Consider the following 20,406-nt stretch of genomic DNA (forward strand, 5'->3'; position numbering starts at 1 on the left):
TGTCAGTAGTTTCTATGTATGGTCTCAATAAACTACACAGCTATGAGAGATATTAATACTACACTGGTGTAAGAAATCAAGAGAATTTGCAGACTTGGTCGATTATCTCTAGAACTACTGTACCGATTTTAATGAAATTTGATATGTACATACATTGATACAATACAAAACAAATAACCAGTCAATATAATTGTAATACACACGCATGATCGTGCGTAACACTCGTTGGAGTCAGAAGGTATGAAACAGCAGTTGCAGAATAAATAAACAAAAAAATGGGTTAATAGGGGGTATGGTCCCCTTTTACAGATATACAGGTCTCGCAGCGTGATTTCATACTTGAAATAAGGCAGTTTATCATTTTCTGTGGCAATTGGTCCCACTCGTTCAGCAACACTGTTTTCATTCCCTGGATGGTTCCCAGAGGGGGGTTGCGAGTTGCAATTGCCCTCCCCAGAGCATCCTAGACATGCTCTATAGGGTTATGTGGCCTCGCGTTATCGTCCATTAAAATGAACTCAGGGCCAACTGCACCCCTGAAAAGGCGAACATAGGGCTCCAAGACCTCATCCCTATCCCTCACACCAGTCACAGTGACTCTTTCAAAGACATGGAGAGGTGTGCGGCCATCCAACATGATGCCTGCCCAGACCATTAAACCTCCTCCGCCATAATGGTGGATTTCGCGGACATTGGAGGGTAGGTAGCGGGTTCCTGGTTCTTTCCATATGAACGTACGGCAAGAATCGGTGCTTAGGCTGAACCAGGACTCATCAGTGAAGAGAACGGTCGCCCATTGATCCATACTCCAATCTCTATGCTCTCTGCACCATGATAAACGGATTCTCCTGTCCGTAGAAGTCAGCAGGATGCAAACAGCAGGTCTTCTTGCAAACAACCCTCTCTCATGAAGTCTTTTGGAAACAGTCACCCTTGATACACGGGTTCCTGTGGCTGCATCAAGTCACGAGAGAGCTGAGAAGCTGTAGCACTCCTGTTACGCCTCGCTATAATCGACAAATGGCAATCTTCTCTGGCCGTCGTGGCTCTTGGACGACCTTGCCCAGGCTTTCTCTCGATGGACTGGTATCCTGGAACTGTTTCCATAAGTTACACACGGCGCTGGTCGTTAAATTGAACTCTCTACAAATCTGGACTTGAGATTGGCCTGCTTCTAGCCTCCCCACAATTCGCCACCTCATTCCATCATCTAAACATTGGTGGTTACTCATTTTTACTGTTACAATTTGAAATTAACCTATTGCTGCAAAATAACACAAAGAAATTTGCAGAGGTGTGCTAGCAAACGAAATGCGTCTTAACTTACGCGCACTTATAAAGCCTGTTTCTCTACTGGCTCTGCCTACACACATGTGTACGCTTACGTATTTGACGTACAAGATTTGTATTTTTCTCTAGAAGCAGTGGTTTTACATTCAGTTCAGTTCTTTTCATGAAATTCGATAAAATATGCAAATTCTCTTAATTTATTTCACCAGTGTATGTTAATTGGTTTTAAAAAGAATCAGGTCTTTGAGTTTCTTTCTGTGTTTTACTTATTTTTAGTATTTTTTAAAATTCCATTCATTTTCACCATTACGATGAATTTGTATATGCATGTGAGAGAGTTTGAGAGAAGACAAACTTGGAGCCAGTCTTTTTTGTCTGTCTGCCAAAGGCAATTTTTAAAGCTGGGTCTAAACCCTCCACTTTACTTGATGCCCAATCGTGCAAAATCCAGTTTTCTGACAAAACTGCCAAACCCTGTGTGTGGGCTAAAAATGGGTTTTTGAATGGTTCAGTACATCGGGTCTGGACCCGGCATAGTGCATGGTAGAGCTTGTAGAACTTTTGTCGAAAAGAATTTTTCTCCGTAGGAGCTCCGATACAAAAAAATGGGGCTGGGGGGTTCTGGGGTTGCTAGACGTCCATATATACAGTCCCATAAGGGTGTATGCTGGTTGGGATTGTACTGAATATTCAAGAATTATCAAGAGACTCTGTGACTTCAGAAAGTTGCTTCGGGGGGGGGGGGTGCTCATGTTGCCTTAGTCCTCCAGGTTCCAGTGACAGTGTGGTGCTGTGTTTAATGATCTTTCAATTAAAAATTTAAAAATGTAATTACATTTTTGAGTGTTTTTTTAATTGTACTATGATCATGTTGTCCTAGGGGGTATCCCCCCATGGCAAAGCTGAACATTCATCACTGCTGACAAGCTTCAAGCCAATGTTGGCATGTCTGAGTGTGAAACAAACAACCACCATATTCTAACTCCTTACCGATGCACCCAAACTCAGTTCAAACAACTCAAAACATGCCATATTTCATTTTAAGCATGAGAAAAATGAATGTTTTTTCCATGATCAATGAAACATTAGTGATCCATTAATTGTTCACATTATGTCAAAATGTGATTCTGCAGTACTTAGTTTAATTTAAATAATGCTAGTTGAGATGCAATTACTGTTTATCAATATATTAATTATAAATACAGTGGAACTTCAGTAAATGGATTTAATTCATTCCGTGAACATGCTCGTTATCTGAATCACTCGTATATCAAATCAAACTTCCCTATAGGAAATAATGAAAAATCGAATAATTCATTCCGCAGTTATTCATTCACATAAAAAATCACAGTACAGCCTCAGAAGTTCAAGTTTCTGGATAATCCAAGGCATGGAAATTTCTTGAATTTCCTTCTTGAGACTCTCTTTTCTCAATTTTTTTTTTTTTGTCTCAGAGAACCCAACTTCCTTTTTTTTCTAGTACTATGTATTACGTATATATTGTACAGTAAATTCAGTTTGAAAGGGACTAGGCAGCACTCAGCCCTATAATGGGTATAATTGGTTTGATAAAATATTAGACTCCTGTAGTTGGACTAAGGCCATTATAACTTTAAGGGGAGGGTACAGAGAAAGAGGGACAAATTTGACAGTTTTCTTCATAACAGTGGACATTGTAGCATTGTCCCCTTATTGCTTATGTAAAATTATTGGAAAAGCAGTTAAAAGCTATCTGTGTTTCTGTGTTGTTCACCATCAATTCCATTCCCAACTCTTCTCAATCATCTCTCATCTTTGCACTCTTTCCACATTCTTCATTTTTTAGGGCACATTGTATGGCATCTATATCTTATTCAAGAATAAAAATACAGTAAATATGCTACTGCTGCTTTTTTGCGCTTGTCTTTTTTTTAAAATAAGACCAACATTTAAATCATTTTTATTGTTTTTTGGATAATTCAAGCTTTTCAATAATCCAAGGTGGCCTCGGTCCCATCTACCTCGGATTATTGAGGCTCTACTGTACTAATAAAAATGGCATTCAATCAATAATAGAACACAATAACAATATAAACTGAAGAGCCAAAAAAACTGGTGCAGGCATGCATATGCAAATAAAGAGATGTGGAACCAATCACAGTACGGCGCTGTCGTCGGCAACACCTATATAACACAACAAGTGTCTGGCATAGTTGTTAGATCGGTTACTGCTGCTACAATGGCAGGTTATCAAGATTTAAGTGAGTTTGAACGTGGTGTTATAGTCGGCGCACGAGAGATGGGACATAGCATCTCCGAGGTAGCGATGAAATTTGGATTTTCACGTACGACCATTTCACGAGTGTACCGTGAATATCGGGAATCCGGTAAAAAATGAAATCTACGACATCGCTGCAGCCGGAAAAAGATCATGCAAGAACGGGACCAACAAGGACTGACGAGAATCATTAAACTTGACAGACGTGCAACCCTTCTGCAAATTGCTGCAGATTTCAATGCTGGGCCATCAACAAGTGTCAGCGTGCGAACCATTCAACGAAACATCATCGATATGGGCTTTCGGAGCTGAAGGCCCACTCGTGTACTTTTTATGACTGCACGACACAAAGCTTTACGCCTCGCCTGGGCCCGACAACACCGCCATTGGACTGTTGAGGACTGGAAACACGTTGCCTGGTCTGACGAGTCTTGGTTCCAATTGCTTCGAGCTGATGGATGTGTACGGGTATGGAGACAACCTCAGGAATCCATGGATCCTACATGTCAACAGGGGATTGTTCAAGCTGGTGGAGACTCTGTCAGGGCCGGTCTTAGACCTAGTTGCGCCCGGTGCAAAAACAGTAGTCAGCGCCCCCCCCCCCCAGGTGCTGATCCAGAGTGATGTGTCGGAGGAGGCAATTTTTGCTAGTCATTACTGTCCCGTTTACGGGACAGATTCATTCTACCATATTATCAGACTCGGTGTGTGGTGATTGTCCCCATTGCCCACCCTCCCCCCCTCTTGGTTGGATATTAAGGGACGAAGAAGTCTGAAAAGCTTTCTTCCTAAAATGGGGTTACCACCATTTAACTTGTAAACAAGCATAAAAACCCAACTTGTTTCATATAAAAACATTAAAAAAACGTCACACATTAATGCAGGGTACTCACCACAAAGGATCTATCTTCATACTTATTTTAATTGAATTTTATGGTAAAATAAGTATAGTTTCATGCGTAAGGGTTAAACTGATAATAAAAGTGGCTAAATGAAAGTGATATTTTCGTATGATTACTTTCTTATTTATAAAACTCATATGAACTTCATTTAAAGTTATCCCTTTCAGACCCAGTACTAAGAAACGGAAGGGGCAGGCAAACACCAGCTAAATCACCGGGCTCTGCAACTTGGGCAGGCCCATAACTATTCTGAAGCAACTTGGACGGTGACCCGAGGGGGGCACTTGTAACTCCTTTTTCTGAGCATAACAATTTCAAGAAAAGTCTGCCCCCGAGAAAGCACGCTACGGACCTGGGGAAGGGACAGGGCCATCTTAAGAGCATCATGGGGGCCCCTAGCCAAGTGGTTTTTCTGAGGCCCTGCCTAGTAAATTCTAGATAATTTTAAATAGATCTCATTTTCGTGAGGCCCCTCTACTTTTGAGAATCCCGGGCAGCGCCGGGGTGAGTCCATGTGTTAAAATGGCACTGAGTGAGAAGGGGTTATTTTTCTCTCTAGATTTTTTTTTTAACCTCAGGGACTTCGGCTCTAATCTCAACGATAACACGCCATTCTCTTCCACCTAGTACCTTACCAAGGTGTAAAACAATGCCGTGAAGCATATTTTAGGAACAACGATCCCAATGGAATAAAGCAATATATATTTTGCTTTTATTAGTCTTATATTTTCTAGATTAGTCCGTCCTAATCTAGAAAAATTACGTGATAGAGTAGCAGAAGGCAAAATTGATAAAATTTACATTACCTCACTTTTTTTTATTTTAATAAACAGAATTGGGGGGGGGGGTCCATGATTGTAGAATCTGGTTTACAAAGCTGTTTAAAAAAATCAAATTGAACTTCCAATATACGTTCCTCATTAGTTTCTTGAAAGCAAAGAAAGATGTCCTTTTAAAGTCCCATTGTGGTCACACCTTACCAGAGATACTGTCTAAGAGCCTCATAGGAAGCTTTACCATTACTCACCGGGTATCTGGAACAAGATCCATGAAACTCCGAAAAGATGTTCAGTTGTGTATGTACGGTTTGTTACAATTTTCAAGTCCACACACACGCAAGTTGCACTTAGGGGCGGTTCGAGACAAAATCTCTACCCGAGCGGGACCCTTTTATGTCCCTGACTTCCCCTAATTAAAAAAAACATTTGTTTCAATCTTTTCGTTTTGATGCGTTCAAAAGAACAGCGATATTTTATGTCATAACATATCATGTTGAATTTTTTCTGCCCTTTTACCTTGGATTTGACTCCGCTCCTAGAGCGGGTAGAAATCATTTTCCCTTTTTTCGCCCTTCTCATATTTCGGCGCCCCTTCTCATTTAGCACCTGGTGCAATTGCACCGGTCACACTGCCCTAAGACCGCCCCTGGACTCTGTGATGGTATGGGGCGTGTGCAGTTGGCGTGATATGGGACCCGTGATATGTCTAGATATGACTCTGACAGGTGACAGGTACGTAAGCATCCTGTCTGATCACCTGCACCCATTCATGTCCATTGTGCATTCTGACGGACTTGGACAATTTCAACAGGACAATGCGACACCCCACACATCCAGAATTGCTACAAAGTGGCTCCAGGAACACTCTTCTGACTTTAGACACTTCCGCTGGCCACCAAAATCCCCAGACATGAACATTATTGAACATATCTGGGATGCCTTGCAACGTGCTGTTCAGAAGAAATCTCCACCCCTTCTTACTCCTACGGATTTATGGACAGCCCTGCAGGATTCATGGTGTCAATTACCTCCAGCACTACTTCAGACATTAGTCGAGTTCATGCCACGTCGTGTTGCAGCACTTCTGCGTGCTCGCGGGGGGCCTATACGATATTAGGCAGATGTACCAGTTTTTTTTGGCTCTTTGGTGTATTACAACAATAATATAAAAAATAATACACGATACAATAATCTTATAACAATATAACAATGCCATAAATAAACATACAATATGATAATGCTGACAAATTAACTTTAAATAACAAGAGAAAGGAGGACTGTCTTTTAGGATAATTCAAGGACTCACTGTTGTCTGTTCAAGTAGGTTGTTTTCTTCATTTTTGTAGCTTTAAAAAAGAACCCATGCAATGACACTTGCTTTTGCCTCTTTTTAGTATTTCTCAGAAATGGGAAATTACATTGTCATTGACAGAGTTATTGCTCGCATACTGCTACAGCTTTGTTTAGATGGTTCTTTTCTACAAAAACTTTTACTGATTCCCACACACATTCCATACATCTCTCCAATCTTATTTGAAGTGAGGAACTTTCCTTCATTTCTCTTTTCCTCAGATGAGACACCCTCCATAAACTCTTGATGTTGTGCGCAATGGAGATCTATCAGTTCGTCTACACGGTCAACTCCTGGTCATGTTCTTTCACTAGTTCTTGAATGTCATTCTCATTCACCTGCAGTTCCATGGTCTTCCGTAAGGAGACAATCTCTTCAACAAATAGTGACTGTTATTCATGAACTCACCCCTGAAATAACCATTTTAAACCACTTCCTGCTTGCCTGAAAGCCTTTGTTTTCTGTTTTTGTACCAGGCAGTTTGCTGATGAGATACGTATGCAAGGCCTTTGCCTTCTTACAGATAATGTTCTCAGTTCACAGTATCACAATGTAGTTGATTTTCGTTCATCCATGCAAGCAACAACTTTCCTACATCTTCCAGCACATGTGACCATTGCTTTGATACTCTCATAACTCCTTTTTCTGTATTTAGTCCTCTTATTTCTTCTTTTTAATATTGTGCAAATCATAGATGTAGACTTCTTATAGAATATGGCGATCTTGGCTATATTCCTGTACTTTGTTTTTGCTTCTCGATTTTCTTCTTAAGTTCCAGAGTAATGATCTTCCTACCACTCTCAACTTTCTTCACCATGGAGGTTATTGTTTCATTGTTGCAGCACGGCTGCGAAAACAACAGATGCACTACACTTGGACACAAAAACAATACATCTAGTTTTATATTATAAACAGTTACGCTCACGTGTGTTCATTTTGCAAGTAAGGCACACTGATCTGAAACACTAGAGGAGAATATTACCCACAATTCCACAGTACATTTGAGGGCAAAAGCAAAAAACTGTGGGCTCGGTTAGGATCACTTGAAATTAAACAAACAATATGCATCATTTTTGCTGATAATGTGAATCATTGTTCTTTAATTGAATCAAAATGCATTCAAAAAATTTTGCTCATAAACTGAATTGCAACAATGGTGCGAAAACCACCACAAATTATTGCTCCTATTTATGAGCTAATCTCTGTTCATTCTAACTTGAGTTCTGATGTAAAGAAAAGTATTTGTGAGACACTCAAAGTGATTAGATGAAGAACATTTCAACTCTCATATATTTCAAAAATACAGCAACCCAATTAAAAATGCAATTAATAAAAATTATAAACAATATATACACATGATAAAATATTATACAATGCCCATAAAGAATACTTATGGTTGTCTTATTCTAAGTATGGATAGCCTCTCAATTTACCCCAACATGTTTATCGTATTTCTTTTTAAACGTGTCAATTGTGTTACAATTTGTAGTAAATTGTACTTATAGTACTCTGGGGGTAAGCTATTCCATTTATTAACAAACCTATTAGAGAAAAATTCCCCCTGCGACACCATAACCTTGCATTGTCCCTTACCAATCGATACTGGTGTCCCCTTGTAAAAGCAGTCGATTGGCGGTGTAAAAGTTCATGGTCCATCCTATCCATCCCATTGAAAATTTTGAACATTTCGATAATATCTCCTTGACACCTGTGTTCATCCAATGTAAACATATTCAAAAAATTAAGTCTCTCTTCATAACTCAAGCCCCGTGTGCCAATAAGGACACGCGTAGCTCTTCTCTACACCCCTTCAAGTCTATGTCCCTCTGTAGGTATGGTCTCCAAAACCTTACAGCATACTCCAGTCCAGGACGAACTAAGCCTCGAAAAAGTGGAAGAATGACTTTAGGAGAACGAGAAGAGACCTTTTTGAAAATGAGACCAAGCATTCTATTCATTTTTTTTACCAAACAATGTTCAGAAAAACTAAGCTGCTCGTCAATGAGAATTCCCAAATCTGTGACCCTAGTTGCATCCGGGATAGTGACACCATTTAACTCGTAAGAGAACCGTGGGTTGTTCGAACCAAAATGAGCGACCATGCACTTATCAACGCTAAACGTCATGCTCCATTCATTTGCCCATTCTGCAATCCTGTTTAGACTGGTCTGGAGCGACTCCCTATTGCTTTGATTCCCGATTACCCCCATTAACTTCACATCATCTGCGAATTTGCTACTAATCCCATCGATACCCTGATCAAGTTTATCGATAAAAAGTGAAAAAAGTATGGGGCAAAGGACACTTTCTTGAGGAATTCCACTTGTGACGCCTGTCCAACCAGAGAATTCCCTGTTCACCATAACTCGTTGCAACCTATCTCTTAACCACAATTCTATTTAATTCAGCAAGTTGCCCCCAATTCCAATGTCGTATAAACGCTTCAAGAGTTTACCATGTTGGACCCGATTGAATGCCTTCTGGAAATCAAGGTAAACAACATCTACATTTTTGCTATTACCCAAAGCCTTAGTCATGTGATCGTAGAAGCAAAGGAGGTTAGTTTCACATGACTTCCCCTTCCTGAACCCATACTGATTATCTGACAATACATTATTCTCGTCTATCCACTTCACAAACTACCTTTTGATGATAATTTCCAAAATTTTTGAGAGGGAGCTCGTCAAACTCACTGGATGATAATTGGACACAGCTTCTCTACTACCCTTCTTAAATATCGGAACAACATCAGCAAGTTTCCAATCCCTTGGAGCGATACCCTCAGCAACACTACTCCTGTATATCTGAGCGACTGGCCCCAACAATTCATTAGCACATTCCCTGAGGACCCTGGGATAGATATCATCTGGTCCTGGTGCTTTGCTTGCACATACATTTCTTAGAAGATTAAGGACCTCTATATCTTCTACTTTAATATCGTTGAGGGTTTTATTACCCCATGCAACACCTGTATATTGAATATCATTATCTCCATTAAAAACCGATGCACAAAAGTCGTTGAAAGCACTATACATGCCTATATTGCTCTCTAACCTAGACCCTCCTATCGAGAGAGTGGCCAACTGTCCCCTTACATCCATTATTGACGTATCGAAAAAATGATTTCGGGTCGGAGCCAATGTTATCTGCCAACCTATATTCAACTTTCTTTTTACTATTCCTTATCGCTTTCTTCAAAACTCTTCTTTTATCAGTAAACAATGATAGTCACCTCGTCCTCTTTTATACTCTCTGAATGCTCTTTTCTTTTCAAGATAAAGGTTACGCACGCTATCCGTGAACCATAGAGGGTACGATGTACAAACACGCTTTTTTCAAACAAACGGTATGACGTCGTGCAAAACAGAGGACAGCTTCGTACTGAATTCTTCCCATTGACTTACCACCCCTACTGATTCCAACCGGTCTTTGAAAACTTCCGCTAACCTTCCTCTCAAAACATCAAAGTTAGTTCTTCGAAAACAAGGAACCAGTCTTTTGTTATCAACCTTACCCAAGGAAAAGTTACAGTGAAATCTGATTATACGATAATCACTGGAAGAAAACTCTTCTCCCACCGGAACATGTACAACAAGATCCTCAGAACTAGTAAGAACTAAATCGAAAATAGCAGTACCCCTAGTGGCTTCTGATACATGCCGATACAAAAACTTTTGGAGCACCAACTTAGGGAAGTCGCTTTCATACTGATCTGTAGATGAAAGGTTCTCCTAATCAATACCTGGGTAATTGAAATCCCCTAGTAAAAAAACCCTCTTACGCTTACCACCCATTCGCCCTCTAAACTGTCGTTGTTCATGGAGATTGCTTCTTCATCAATAGGTTGCTTGACGACCAGTGACTCCGTTATAACCGGGCCCTCTAGCACCCTAACTTTTTCCCGTAAAGTTAGGGTGCTAGAGGTTCCTAACTTTACAGGTAGTAACTGTCTCTCTTTTAACTAAAGTATCATTTTTTTTCATTGCTGGTCAGAAACAAATTTGCTATACACTTGTATAAGCTTAAGATGAAGCAAAAGAAGCTTGACTCAAAAGTTACTTCTTATTTACGGTTTGATAACATATAAATGAAATATTTGTGTCTTGTTTGGCACAGCCAAACATTGTTGCTTTGCAGCTGCTGTGCGACTCCAATAAGCAACAGGGATTTGTTGCTGCAAACAAATTTTGTTTTTCACCCCACACTTAGACATACACTGAGCGGGAGGGGGAGTCTTATTTATCGTGGTGAACATACTAATTTTTCCAAAGACCTCACAGTTCTGTTGGGAATGGTAAAAGGCAGTGATATTTGTTTTATTGAACGCAGCCTACTGTTGTTTGAGTCGGAAAAGTCTGAGTATTATCACGATAACGTGAATGGTGAAGTTTTCAAAACCTGGTTCAAAATGTACTGCTCACTCTTGATTCTGTTAGCCTGGGAGCTTGCCAAAGATGCCGGCCTAGGGGCTCTGCTGGTGGATGTGAGGGTCATGGGTCCATACTACAACGTGTGCATTGATTAAAAAAACTGAATTGTCTCAGAGAAGAAACCGAATATCATCAACATTACCATAAGTAATAAATAAACAGCAACAAGGGTAAGTTATTTACAATTTGTTTCAATTTTAGTTTTGGTAGCATATTCAGCCAAGGAAAATCATATGGCATAAATTAGATCAAACAAAATTTTATGATATTAAAGAAAAGAAACGAAGTAATTACAAAATGAGTAGATTTCTTAGTATCTGGCTGTAAAATGGGGTTTCACAAGTTTTTATAACGATTATGGCTGCCACATCCTGCAGCAAGGACCCTAAGCTGGGACTGTGAAAGGCTGGTCTAGCAAGCCCCCAGACCAGCCTTCTTTTGTAAATTTGTAGCATGAAAAACAAAAAATATGAATTGTCTCAGGCACAAAGGCTGGAACCAGGTTATCTCCACTCTTGTGGGGACCATGATAATGACAGATTACCTATCAATTTTTTTCTTTCACCTCTTTCTGTTTTAAGTAATGTTATCAAATGTTTTTATTTCAATGGAATTTTTAAAACGACAATGTTTTCCTCTCTGTAAATTCATTGTAAAAGAATTTCCATGTATGACAGATGACTTTATAATGAAAAGACTCATATGTCCCTTTAAGACAGAGTGAAAGGGCAGGCACAATTACAACCAATAGAGGTAAAAGATGCAGAGTGATATCAAAAATTGGTACAGTGGTTTTTTTTTATGAGTCAAGTTAGAAGGAAAGAATGTTACCCTTAAATGTTATGTTCAAAAATACAATCAGCCCACAGCTTCCTCCAAGCAGAATATAAAAAAATTTTCAAGTGCACATGCCATGTGATTACAATGCTATATCTAGTCTTGTATCATAAAAAGTCATACTCGCACTCATGTTCATTTTTCGAGTGAGGCATGCTGACCGAGGACTGTAGGGGAGAAATATTATTCATATACTCTCTCTCTCTTTACTACATCTAAGGAAAGAGGATTTGCTACCTTTTTGTATTCTAGAGGTCTAGGATACTCATTTAGCAACTGAGAAGATGTGGATTTGATTCCCTGCAAGGGCAATTGAATTTTCTTTCCTGGATTTATCTTTGCATTAGCTAGCTGTCAAAACCTTCATAGTAATAGCAGATGTGATAATAGCAGCAATGTGAGCTTTGACCTGAGTTAGGTCAGACTGTCCATGTATGGCTCCGTTCAGTGCACATAAGCTCTAAGAAAAGAGGATTTGTTGCCTTTGTAGGGGGTCTAGGGTGCTTACCCAGCAAGTGAGAAGACATAGTCTTGATTCCCCACAAGGGTAGTTAAATTTTTTTCCTGGATTTATCAGCATCAGCCAGCTGTCAAAACCTTTGTGTTGCCCATAACCAGGGGCGTTGGAAGTGTTTGGAACTTGATGGTGCTCGTCTTGATCTTTACATAGGAAATTTTGATGTTCTAATCAATTCAGGGTGCTCAGACCTATGCCATAAATTACAGTGGCTTCAGTACCACGGCCTCGAAGCCACTGTCTCCAGGTTACTTCTTTTGATCATTCATATGCAAGAGTATCAGAATATATCCATGGGTTAAGCCTTTACATACAAAATTTTTATTTCTGAATCTTTTCTGGGGGTGCTGAGACCCATGTTACAAATTAATGTGGGTGCTCGAGCACCCCCGGCTCCGACGCCACTGCCCATAACTCTACAATGTGTATTTAAGACAAAGCAAAAAGCTATCGGCTCAGTTGTGATAACAAGAAACTTGATGAATGAAGTAAAAAATTTTAACCCATAATCTGAATCACTTCTTCACCAAAGATGCCCGGAATTTCAGAAAAAGACACAAAAATTTGGTTCACGCGTCCTCCAGGGATGCAATCTTTCCTTGGTCCAAGATGAAAAAAAGTAGTGAGAAAACCACCCTAACTTCCCCCCATTTTTCCATCTATCATGATTGCGCGACCTTGAAAAAGTCGTTTTACTACTTTGTACACTGTATTGTATTGATATACATGCAGGTTGTTAAAGAATAAGATGGATACCTAGTTGCTTCCCTGAATGAGGGGCCCTGTGCAGAATTTTCAAATTTTGGAGCTTTTATTTCCCTGCAAATTTTTTTCCACTCCAGTTATACATACTGGAAATTACGAAACTTTTGCGGCTATCTGCCCTCATTCAAAGACGGCGTCTATATGGTATAAATTTACGTTGTTCCTACAAGATTGTGAATGCACATTTTTTTAAAAAAATCTTAAATGATTTGGAACACCTGTTCAAATTGCAAAACATTTTCAAGAGATCATTCAGGAAAAAAAAAAAAATCTGCAAAACTCTACTTTGAATATCCAGTTTTGTCACGTAGCTGCTATGTGATAGTCACCATTTTTCATCACGAAATCATGGATGTGTGCGCAGAATCGGCTTTTGGAGGGGCACAAAGATTTCTTCCACAGAAATTGTGGGTCGCTAGAACTCAAAAAGAATTTTAAATTAATATATAGTATAAGATTTTTTTTCCAATATTTTAATTTTCCAGAAAAATATTTTTAACTTTTGATCTTCTTGTGGGAGCATGGGCCCCCATACCCAGATTTTGCTTTTGGTGGAAATCCAGGTTTGGAACCCGTGATTGCGCAGTGGTAATGGGCTAAAAATACTATTTTCCAAGGTTTTCCAATTTTGAGTTGGCTATTCCTTTGAAAAAAAACCCTGGTTGCGCTATCACAATCACGCAGACCTACAACACAAATATGTATACATTAAAATGTAGAATTCACGCATTATATATATATATTTACCAATTTGGGGGATAGATGCAGTGCCACAACTAGGGTGTGGGGGATGGAGAGCAGGCGGATCTTGTGCTCCAGACTCTGGACTAGAGGGAGGTGCCAAATTTACCCTTTATATAACTGCTTCTTCTGCATTACACGGGGTGACAAAATGCCTGCTTCCCGCATTTGCGAAAGTATCTAATTGCAGCCCGAGATATAGATGCCACCACCTACTGAACACAAAACACGCCAAATGCTAGGTGCACACACACACGCACACACATAAGCACATTGTTAAGTTTCACCAACACACAAATCTGACATAGCTCCCATATTCAGATGTGAAAATATGTGGCAGTTGAATTGCGCCAGATCAGAATGGTGGACCCATCAGTGAGGGAAAATAAAATCATTCTACCAGGAAATCGCTTGACAAGAATTTATGTGACTAGGGAATCAGAAGATGAGTGTGTACTGAGAGCAAGACCGTAGCAAGGTGGGGGGAACTTGTAGGTCTGTTCCCCTCGAAATGTGGGAAAATGACCAAAGAAGGGAAAAAGAGGGTCATATCTATTCTATCACTTTGGTCTCCTCCCGAAATGAAAGTCATCCCCCTCCAAACAAAATTTCGGGCTACGGGCCTGACAGAGAGAGAGAGAGCCTCATTTGCTTTAAATTTAATCAGAAGATATTAGAGCCAAGATTTTTTGAACAAAATGGGAAATCAATTAGAGGGGAATTTAGATTGATTTATTAGTAAATATATAAATGTGTGCCTCAGACTTTTAATTACAGTGGATCCTGCTTATAATGTTTTTCAAAAAACTCATAAAAAACATTGTAAGCAGGAAAACACGTTAAACGGGAAATCTTAATGAGAATTACTTAGAGTTACGACTGTGTGGAAATAAGTCGTACTAAAACGTACTAAATAAGAACATTATAAGCTGGATCATCTATATATTTGTTTTAGATTTATTGCATTTGTTAAATTTCATATGTTAAATTCTCAGTGTTAATGGGCTTCTTTGCAAGTTTTTCCTACTAGATTAGACAATGAAAGTAAATGAACCTTTGAATATAACATGTTTTTAGAAATTAACAATTTATTTTATTCACAGAGATACCTCCTTCTCGTACCCAATAGAGATACAAGTGAACTGAATTATGCGGGGGGCATATTTTTTTCAAGATAATTTTTTTAGAGAGGGACCCACTTTCACTGAAGAACAACTCATATTTTTTAAATAACCTGGTTCCTGGGATCCAGGTAAATTAGAGTACAACGGCATCTCTGGTTAACGGGTCAAAATTTTTTCAAAATTTTAGCTTGCTATGTGAATCACTCATTAACTGAAATTCCACTGTATTTGTTTGGTCTAAAATTTAGTTTTTGTACGAAATAAAAATTTTCTTCCTTTTTTTTGATAAAATTAACAAAATTAAACAGGACCATTTTTGGTCCATTTTTCTGAATGCCACCCACAGGTAAGGGCTTAATTGCTAAAAGTTGGATGTCAAAAACCTAGCCTGAGCCTGTAATAAACCTTTCAGCACACCTCTTCTGCCTTTTCAGGTGAACCCAGTCTTAGCAAAGTCACCAATCAATAAAACAAAAGAATACAAAAATTTCACCCAGAGTAAAGAAATTCCCATTCAACCATTGTTAAACTGGTCAAGTGTATCCCTATTCAGTTGAGGAACAGATATTATTACAGCTTATTCCAATGATTTTCATACAAAGTTGTCAACATAGGTTTTTTTCTGTGTTAATTGTAAAATCTTCATAAATTTTACTTGTCATCAATCAACACGCTCTTTGAATGGGCACATTAGATAACAGGTAGTAATTTTGAAACAGTGAAGATTTTTTCCTTTTCCTGATCATAACAGTTAAACGTTTATCACTACCATATATCTTGCAACACAATATAACAGTGATTTTCTCTTAGTTCATTTTACCACGGATGAATTTTTCATTAATTTATACGAAGTGAGGTAATGAATGGAAACAAGTTTGTATACAGATTAAAATTGTCCATCAAAGTGGAAGGACTTCATGTCCTAGTGGTTGCTGGTATGGACTATGGTCAATGACATTAGCTTTAGAGGGTATGGACATTGCTCATTGCTATTTCTTTAAAATCCATGATTAAAAAAAGTTTAACCAAGACCACACACCAGTAAGGTCATGGTGAAAATCTAGTCATGTGGAATCAAAGGAATCATGTGCGAGGACCCATGTAAAACACACATACACAATATTGGATTGCAGACATACAAGCAGAGGGTGCCATGAATCATGGTTGGACAGTTTCTTCCAAAGCAGAAAAACCGGCCAGAAGCAATAGGTTTCTTCCAAGTGGAATAAACTAGTTTTCCTTCAATAATTTATCATATAAGTTGGAATTTATGCTTTAGATGTAGTAAAAATGTATATTTTTTTAACATTAGGTAAATTTAATTTCAGTAATTTAATTATATATTCAAATTAGCAATTATATAGCTTGGGAAGTTTTTTTCAAGGGGAAGAAACTGCCCAACCTTGCTTCTTTCAAGCGGAAGAAACTAGTCTTCCTTTGGTTATCATTATTCACACTATAATGTAAGATACAGCAAATACATTTTTCTTAATACCTTTTACCTTAATAAATTAAAATTAGGCCCATGACAATTTAACTATGCATATGTGAAATTAGTTATAAAAATTATGCCAATCTCTTTTGACCAAGGCCACATATTTAGCTGAAGCTTTTCATTAGACACCTGAAGAAATTTCATTGGAAGTTTGAAATCTTTTTATTTTATTTATTTATACAATATTGGTTGGCCGAGGCCTATACAAGGGAATGCGAAGGTGAAGTTAGAGACGATTGATGTTGCAAAGAAAATCGGATACTGTTGTACAATCAATAATGTTTGGCGGGAGGTTTGCTCCAGTCAGTTATTGTACGAGGAAAGAAACTCTAAATTTGAAACAGTCTGTGGATGCAAAGATGGGTTTCAATTTTTGTGAATGGTTAATTCCTTTTGAAAAGTATGAAGCTGGAATTAGAAAATTGGAGGTATCAATATGAAAATGGCCATGGAGAATTTTAAAAAGGAAAGATAGTCGAGAGATATATCTACGGGTAAAAAGCGGTTGCATATTGAGTTGGCGCTTGAGTTCAGTGACGGAGGCAGAGGATGACCAACAGTTAAGAATGAAACTGGCGGATTTATTTTGAATAGATTCTGATTTGTCTATATTGGAGAGAGCATGAGGGTCCCAGATTTCAAGGGCATATGAGAGTACAGGAAGGATGTAGGTTTGGAAGCAGAGATGTCTGAGGTGACGGGTGGAGTTTTTGGAGACACTTATGAAAGAGTTAATACATGAACAATTTCAGGCCTGGTCCAGGTTCCTCAAGTGCGAAATTGACTTCATGAAGATGAGATTCAGTTAAAATTTTCTAGAGTAAACGGTTAAGCAGGCATTTCTAAACCGGTAGGGGCCTCAGAAAAATCCCTTTGATGCTCGTAAGATGGCCCTGCGTAGACCACCAATATGTTGTTGTAAGAAATAAAAAAACAAATAACGCCTTGAATTCTGCTCTAAAAAATGGTGAGTATATATAGTGCCTTAATATTATTTTATTTCAGAAATATTCAACAAATTCTCAAAGTGTTCGTCATGGTTCATCGCCAACCTTTTTCGAGGGGTGTCGCAGCACGTTGGTGTATTGATGCACGCTCATTCAGTTCTTTGGAGTGGTTCTTTTTACATTAGTCCAGGGATTCTCAAACTGTGTACCATTGTGCCCTGGTGAGCCTTCAATCTTTTTCAGAGGTGCCATGGAGCGGTGACCCTGGCAAAGGTTTTTCAAAAATATTTTTTTGTTAAAAGCTCTACGAGGCCGACGGAGCTCGTGGATAAGCATTGAATAGGAGAAAAGGATGCCTCGGGTGGAAAGTTTGAGAACACCTGCATTAGGCTATTCTGGGCAGCCGCGGATAAATGATGACAAAGTCGGGGGAACCATAATTCTTTTTTCTTTCATAGAACAGTTTACACTGGTAACGAGCAAACCAGTGGGATATATATACTTTCCCCTTTCATGAAAAAAATTCATTATAGGCAGGAAAGGTATCTCATATCAATAAAATGCTTCAATCTATGAACAACATCCCCAATTTCATATAACTTCACAAGAAAAAAGAAAAAATTTCAATAATTACTTTAATTTTCAATGGTGGAAAATTATTATCCCAGAGACCTGTAAAGGGTTAAATAAGTATCTGCATTAAATTTTCGTATTAAAGACATTAATACTGACACTCCTCAATTTACAAAAAGGATGTGTTGCAAGCATTGTCTGTAAGGGAAAAATGAGCCAATGTTCTATTTGTATCAGAACCCAGGCAGTCCCATTCAAATCGAGATTGAATCAGGTTTTGTTAGTTGTTCAAAGTTATAAAAATAATTCTCATACACCCTGTATTTTATTAAAAAAGGATGAACCCTAGTGTCATTTGTCATTACTCAGTTCATAATTATTCAAATTTTAGCTTATTTCTAATATCAACAAATCATGATAGATTTTTATCAGAGCATCATTCAATTTATTTTATTTACCATTACAATGCATTTCAGTTTTAACAACATTAATGTTCCCATTATATCATGTATATAGTTTTAGTTTTCTTCAATTTTATACAACTTATACTTTTTGAATTTTTATTGTGTATTGTCGTTGTTTTAATCACTTTTCTGTTTTATACTTTCTATTCCTTTGATGTCATGGTATGTTTTAAAGAAGTGAACTTTGGAAAACCTGTATTACAAAAATGCAGTAGGACCTGTACCATAGTAGGATCATTATTTTTGTCCATATGACTGTGTTATGTATGTGTTCATCATTTGTCATTGTAGGAAAAGAAAATATTTCTTGATACAGAGAGTTCAGTATTTTCATCCCTTAAGTTCTTTAACCCTAAAAGCAGCATCAATGAGATATCTTGCTTTGTCAAAGGCCTCTTATTTTATCATTGACAAGCCCAGATATTTTGTAAAGGTGATTTCTCAATGAAACACTTTTCCCCTATACCCCTTACTTTGCATGTGCTGAAAATTGGAAGAAAGCCTACTTCATTCAAAAGGATATGGTTTTTATAGGGGGCTTTAGCAATTTCTGCTATGCTCCTTTAAGGGGAAATTTACTTTTTAAATCTGTTCATTATTGCATGAAGATATGAAAGTTAAATATTATGTGTAACATTTTTACAGATCAAAGACAAAGGCAGATTTTGCCTTTGCAGTCATCGTCAGAGAGAGGAGAGTCAGTGATCCAAATGAGTCAGCGATTACTGGACATACTAAGTAAAGGGGATGGGTGTGAACCTTATCAGGCTGAACAAGAGTTGTTACAGTTCAAAAGGGAGCTTGATTTGAGACGTAAGCAGCATATAAACATTTTGGTTATTAAATCTTTTTTTCTCCCAATGTTATAATTGCAGTTTTGGAAATAGCATTGATATTTTTCTCTATTCACTTTAACTAGAGCAAATCTAAAGTTCATGTGATGTGTGCAACTGTACACAATAAAATTCTGAACTGTTTGAAAAAATTATAAGATTTAAAAAAAAAGTATTTTGTTTACAAATTTTTTTTTATGCATGTGTTGAAAGAAGACATATTTTAGATTAGGAAATGTTGGTGATCGAATTTACATATCCTTCACCATTTGGAATGTTGTGATAACATTTGAGTAAATTTTGGAAAGTGTACTGTGACAAGCTGATGGACAAGTGTGACAACATAGCATGATGATGGAACAAATAATAAACTCCTAGAGATTAAACAGGGAAACTATAAAGAATTTTGTGAAATTAATCCTGTGCAGGGACTAGTGGTTATTGTTGCACTGTGGTCTCTATCCATGTCTAGAAAAGACAGTTCTGGATCCACACACAATCTCAACAAGTTTCGAAACTAATCAACAGAGAATTTAGATGAGTGTGGGCAAATTTTGTGTTCTGGAAGGAGTTCCATTTTTACACCATGCTTTCTTGCTCTCATGATCTGTGTGCTGCCACCAAAGCAAGGAAAGATATTACTTCATTGAAGAAAAATGTAGTAAAAGCAAAGGCGATGCAAAATTGCAAATTCGAGAGCTCCTACACGTGCTTAACGTGCAAATCCTAAATTTGATATAATCTTCCAATCATCTCGCCACTTCCATGCCTTCCAAATGTTACAATATTAGCAAGTTAATACGATTATATGCTTTTGCTTCTAAAAATACAATTTTTCCCAAATAGCTAACATTGACGTTTTCCTGCCTATGTAGCAAACTGGTCTGCATTAAAAATTATTTATGGTCCATTGGTCAACAACTCTCAGCGAAACCAGTAGCTGAAAATTCCTGCCCTCCCCGCTGTGATAAAACAATGTGTCGTCTCTCTCTCACCTCTGTATTATGCGGTATACTGAGTGATGCCCCAATCCTTTAGCATCCATTTAAAGGATCTATATTTTTCCAAAATTTGCACGCTATCCTAACCCTTTATGGTTTC

General features: G+C 38.1%; 1 protein-coding gene across 1 annotated transcript in view; it reads left to right on the top strand.

The window, feature by feature from the left end:
* The window catches only part of pcx (pecanex), a 359,123-nt gene that overhangs the window by 96,407 nt on the left and 242,310 nt on the right, over positions 1–20,406 (top strand). Inside the window, exon 7 of the mRNA XM_089247188.1 lies at positions 19,118–19,285. Within this exon, the coding sequence (XP_089103314.1) occupies positions 19,118–19,285 (168 nt within the window). The remainder of the gene's footprint in view (positions 1–19,117; positions 19,286–20,406) is intronic.

Source organism: Pholcus phalangioides, unplaced genomic scaffold (assembly GCF_987345545.1).
Source record: "Pholcus phalangioides strain wild (caught in Gottingen) unplaced genomic scaffold, Ppha-v1.0 ptg000017l_1, whole genome shotgun sequence".
NCBI classification, from domain to species: Eukaryota; Metazoa; Arthropoda; class Arachnida; order Araneae; family Pholcidae; genus Pholcus; species Pholcus phalangioides.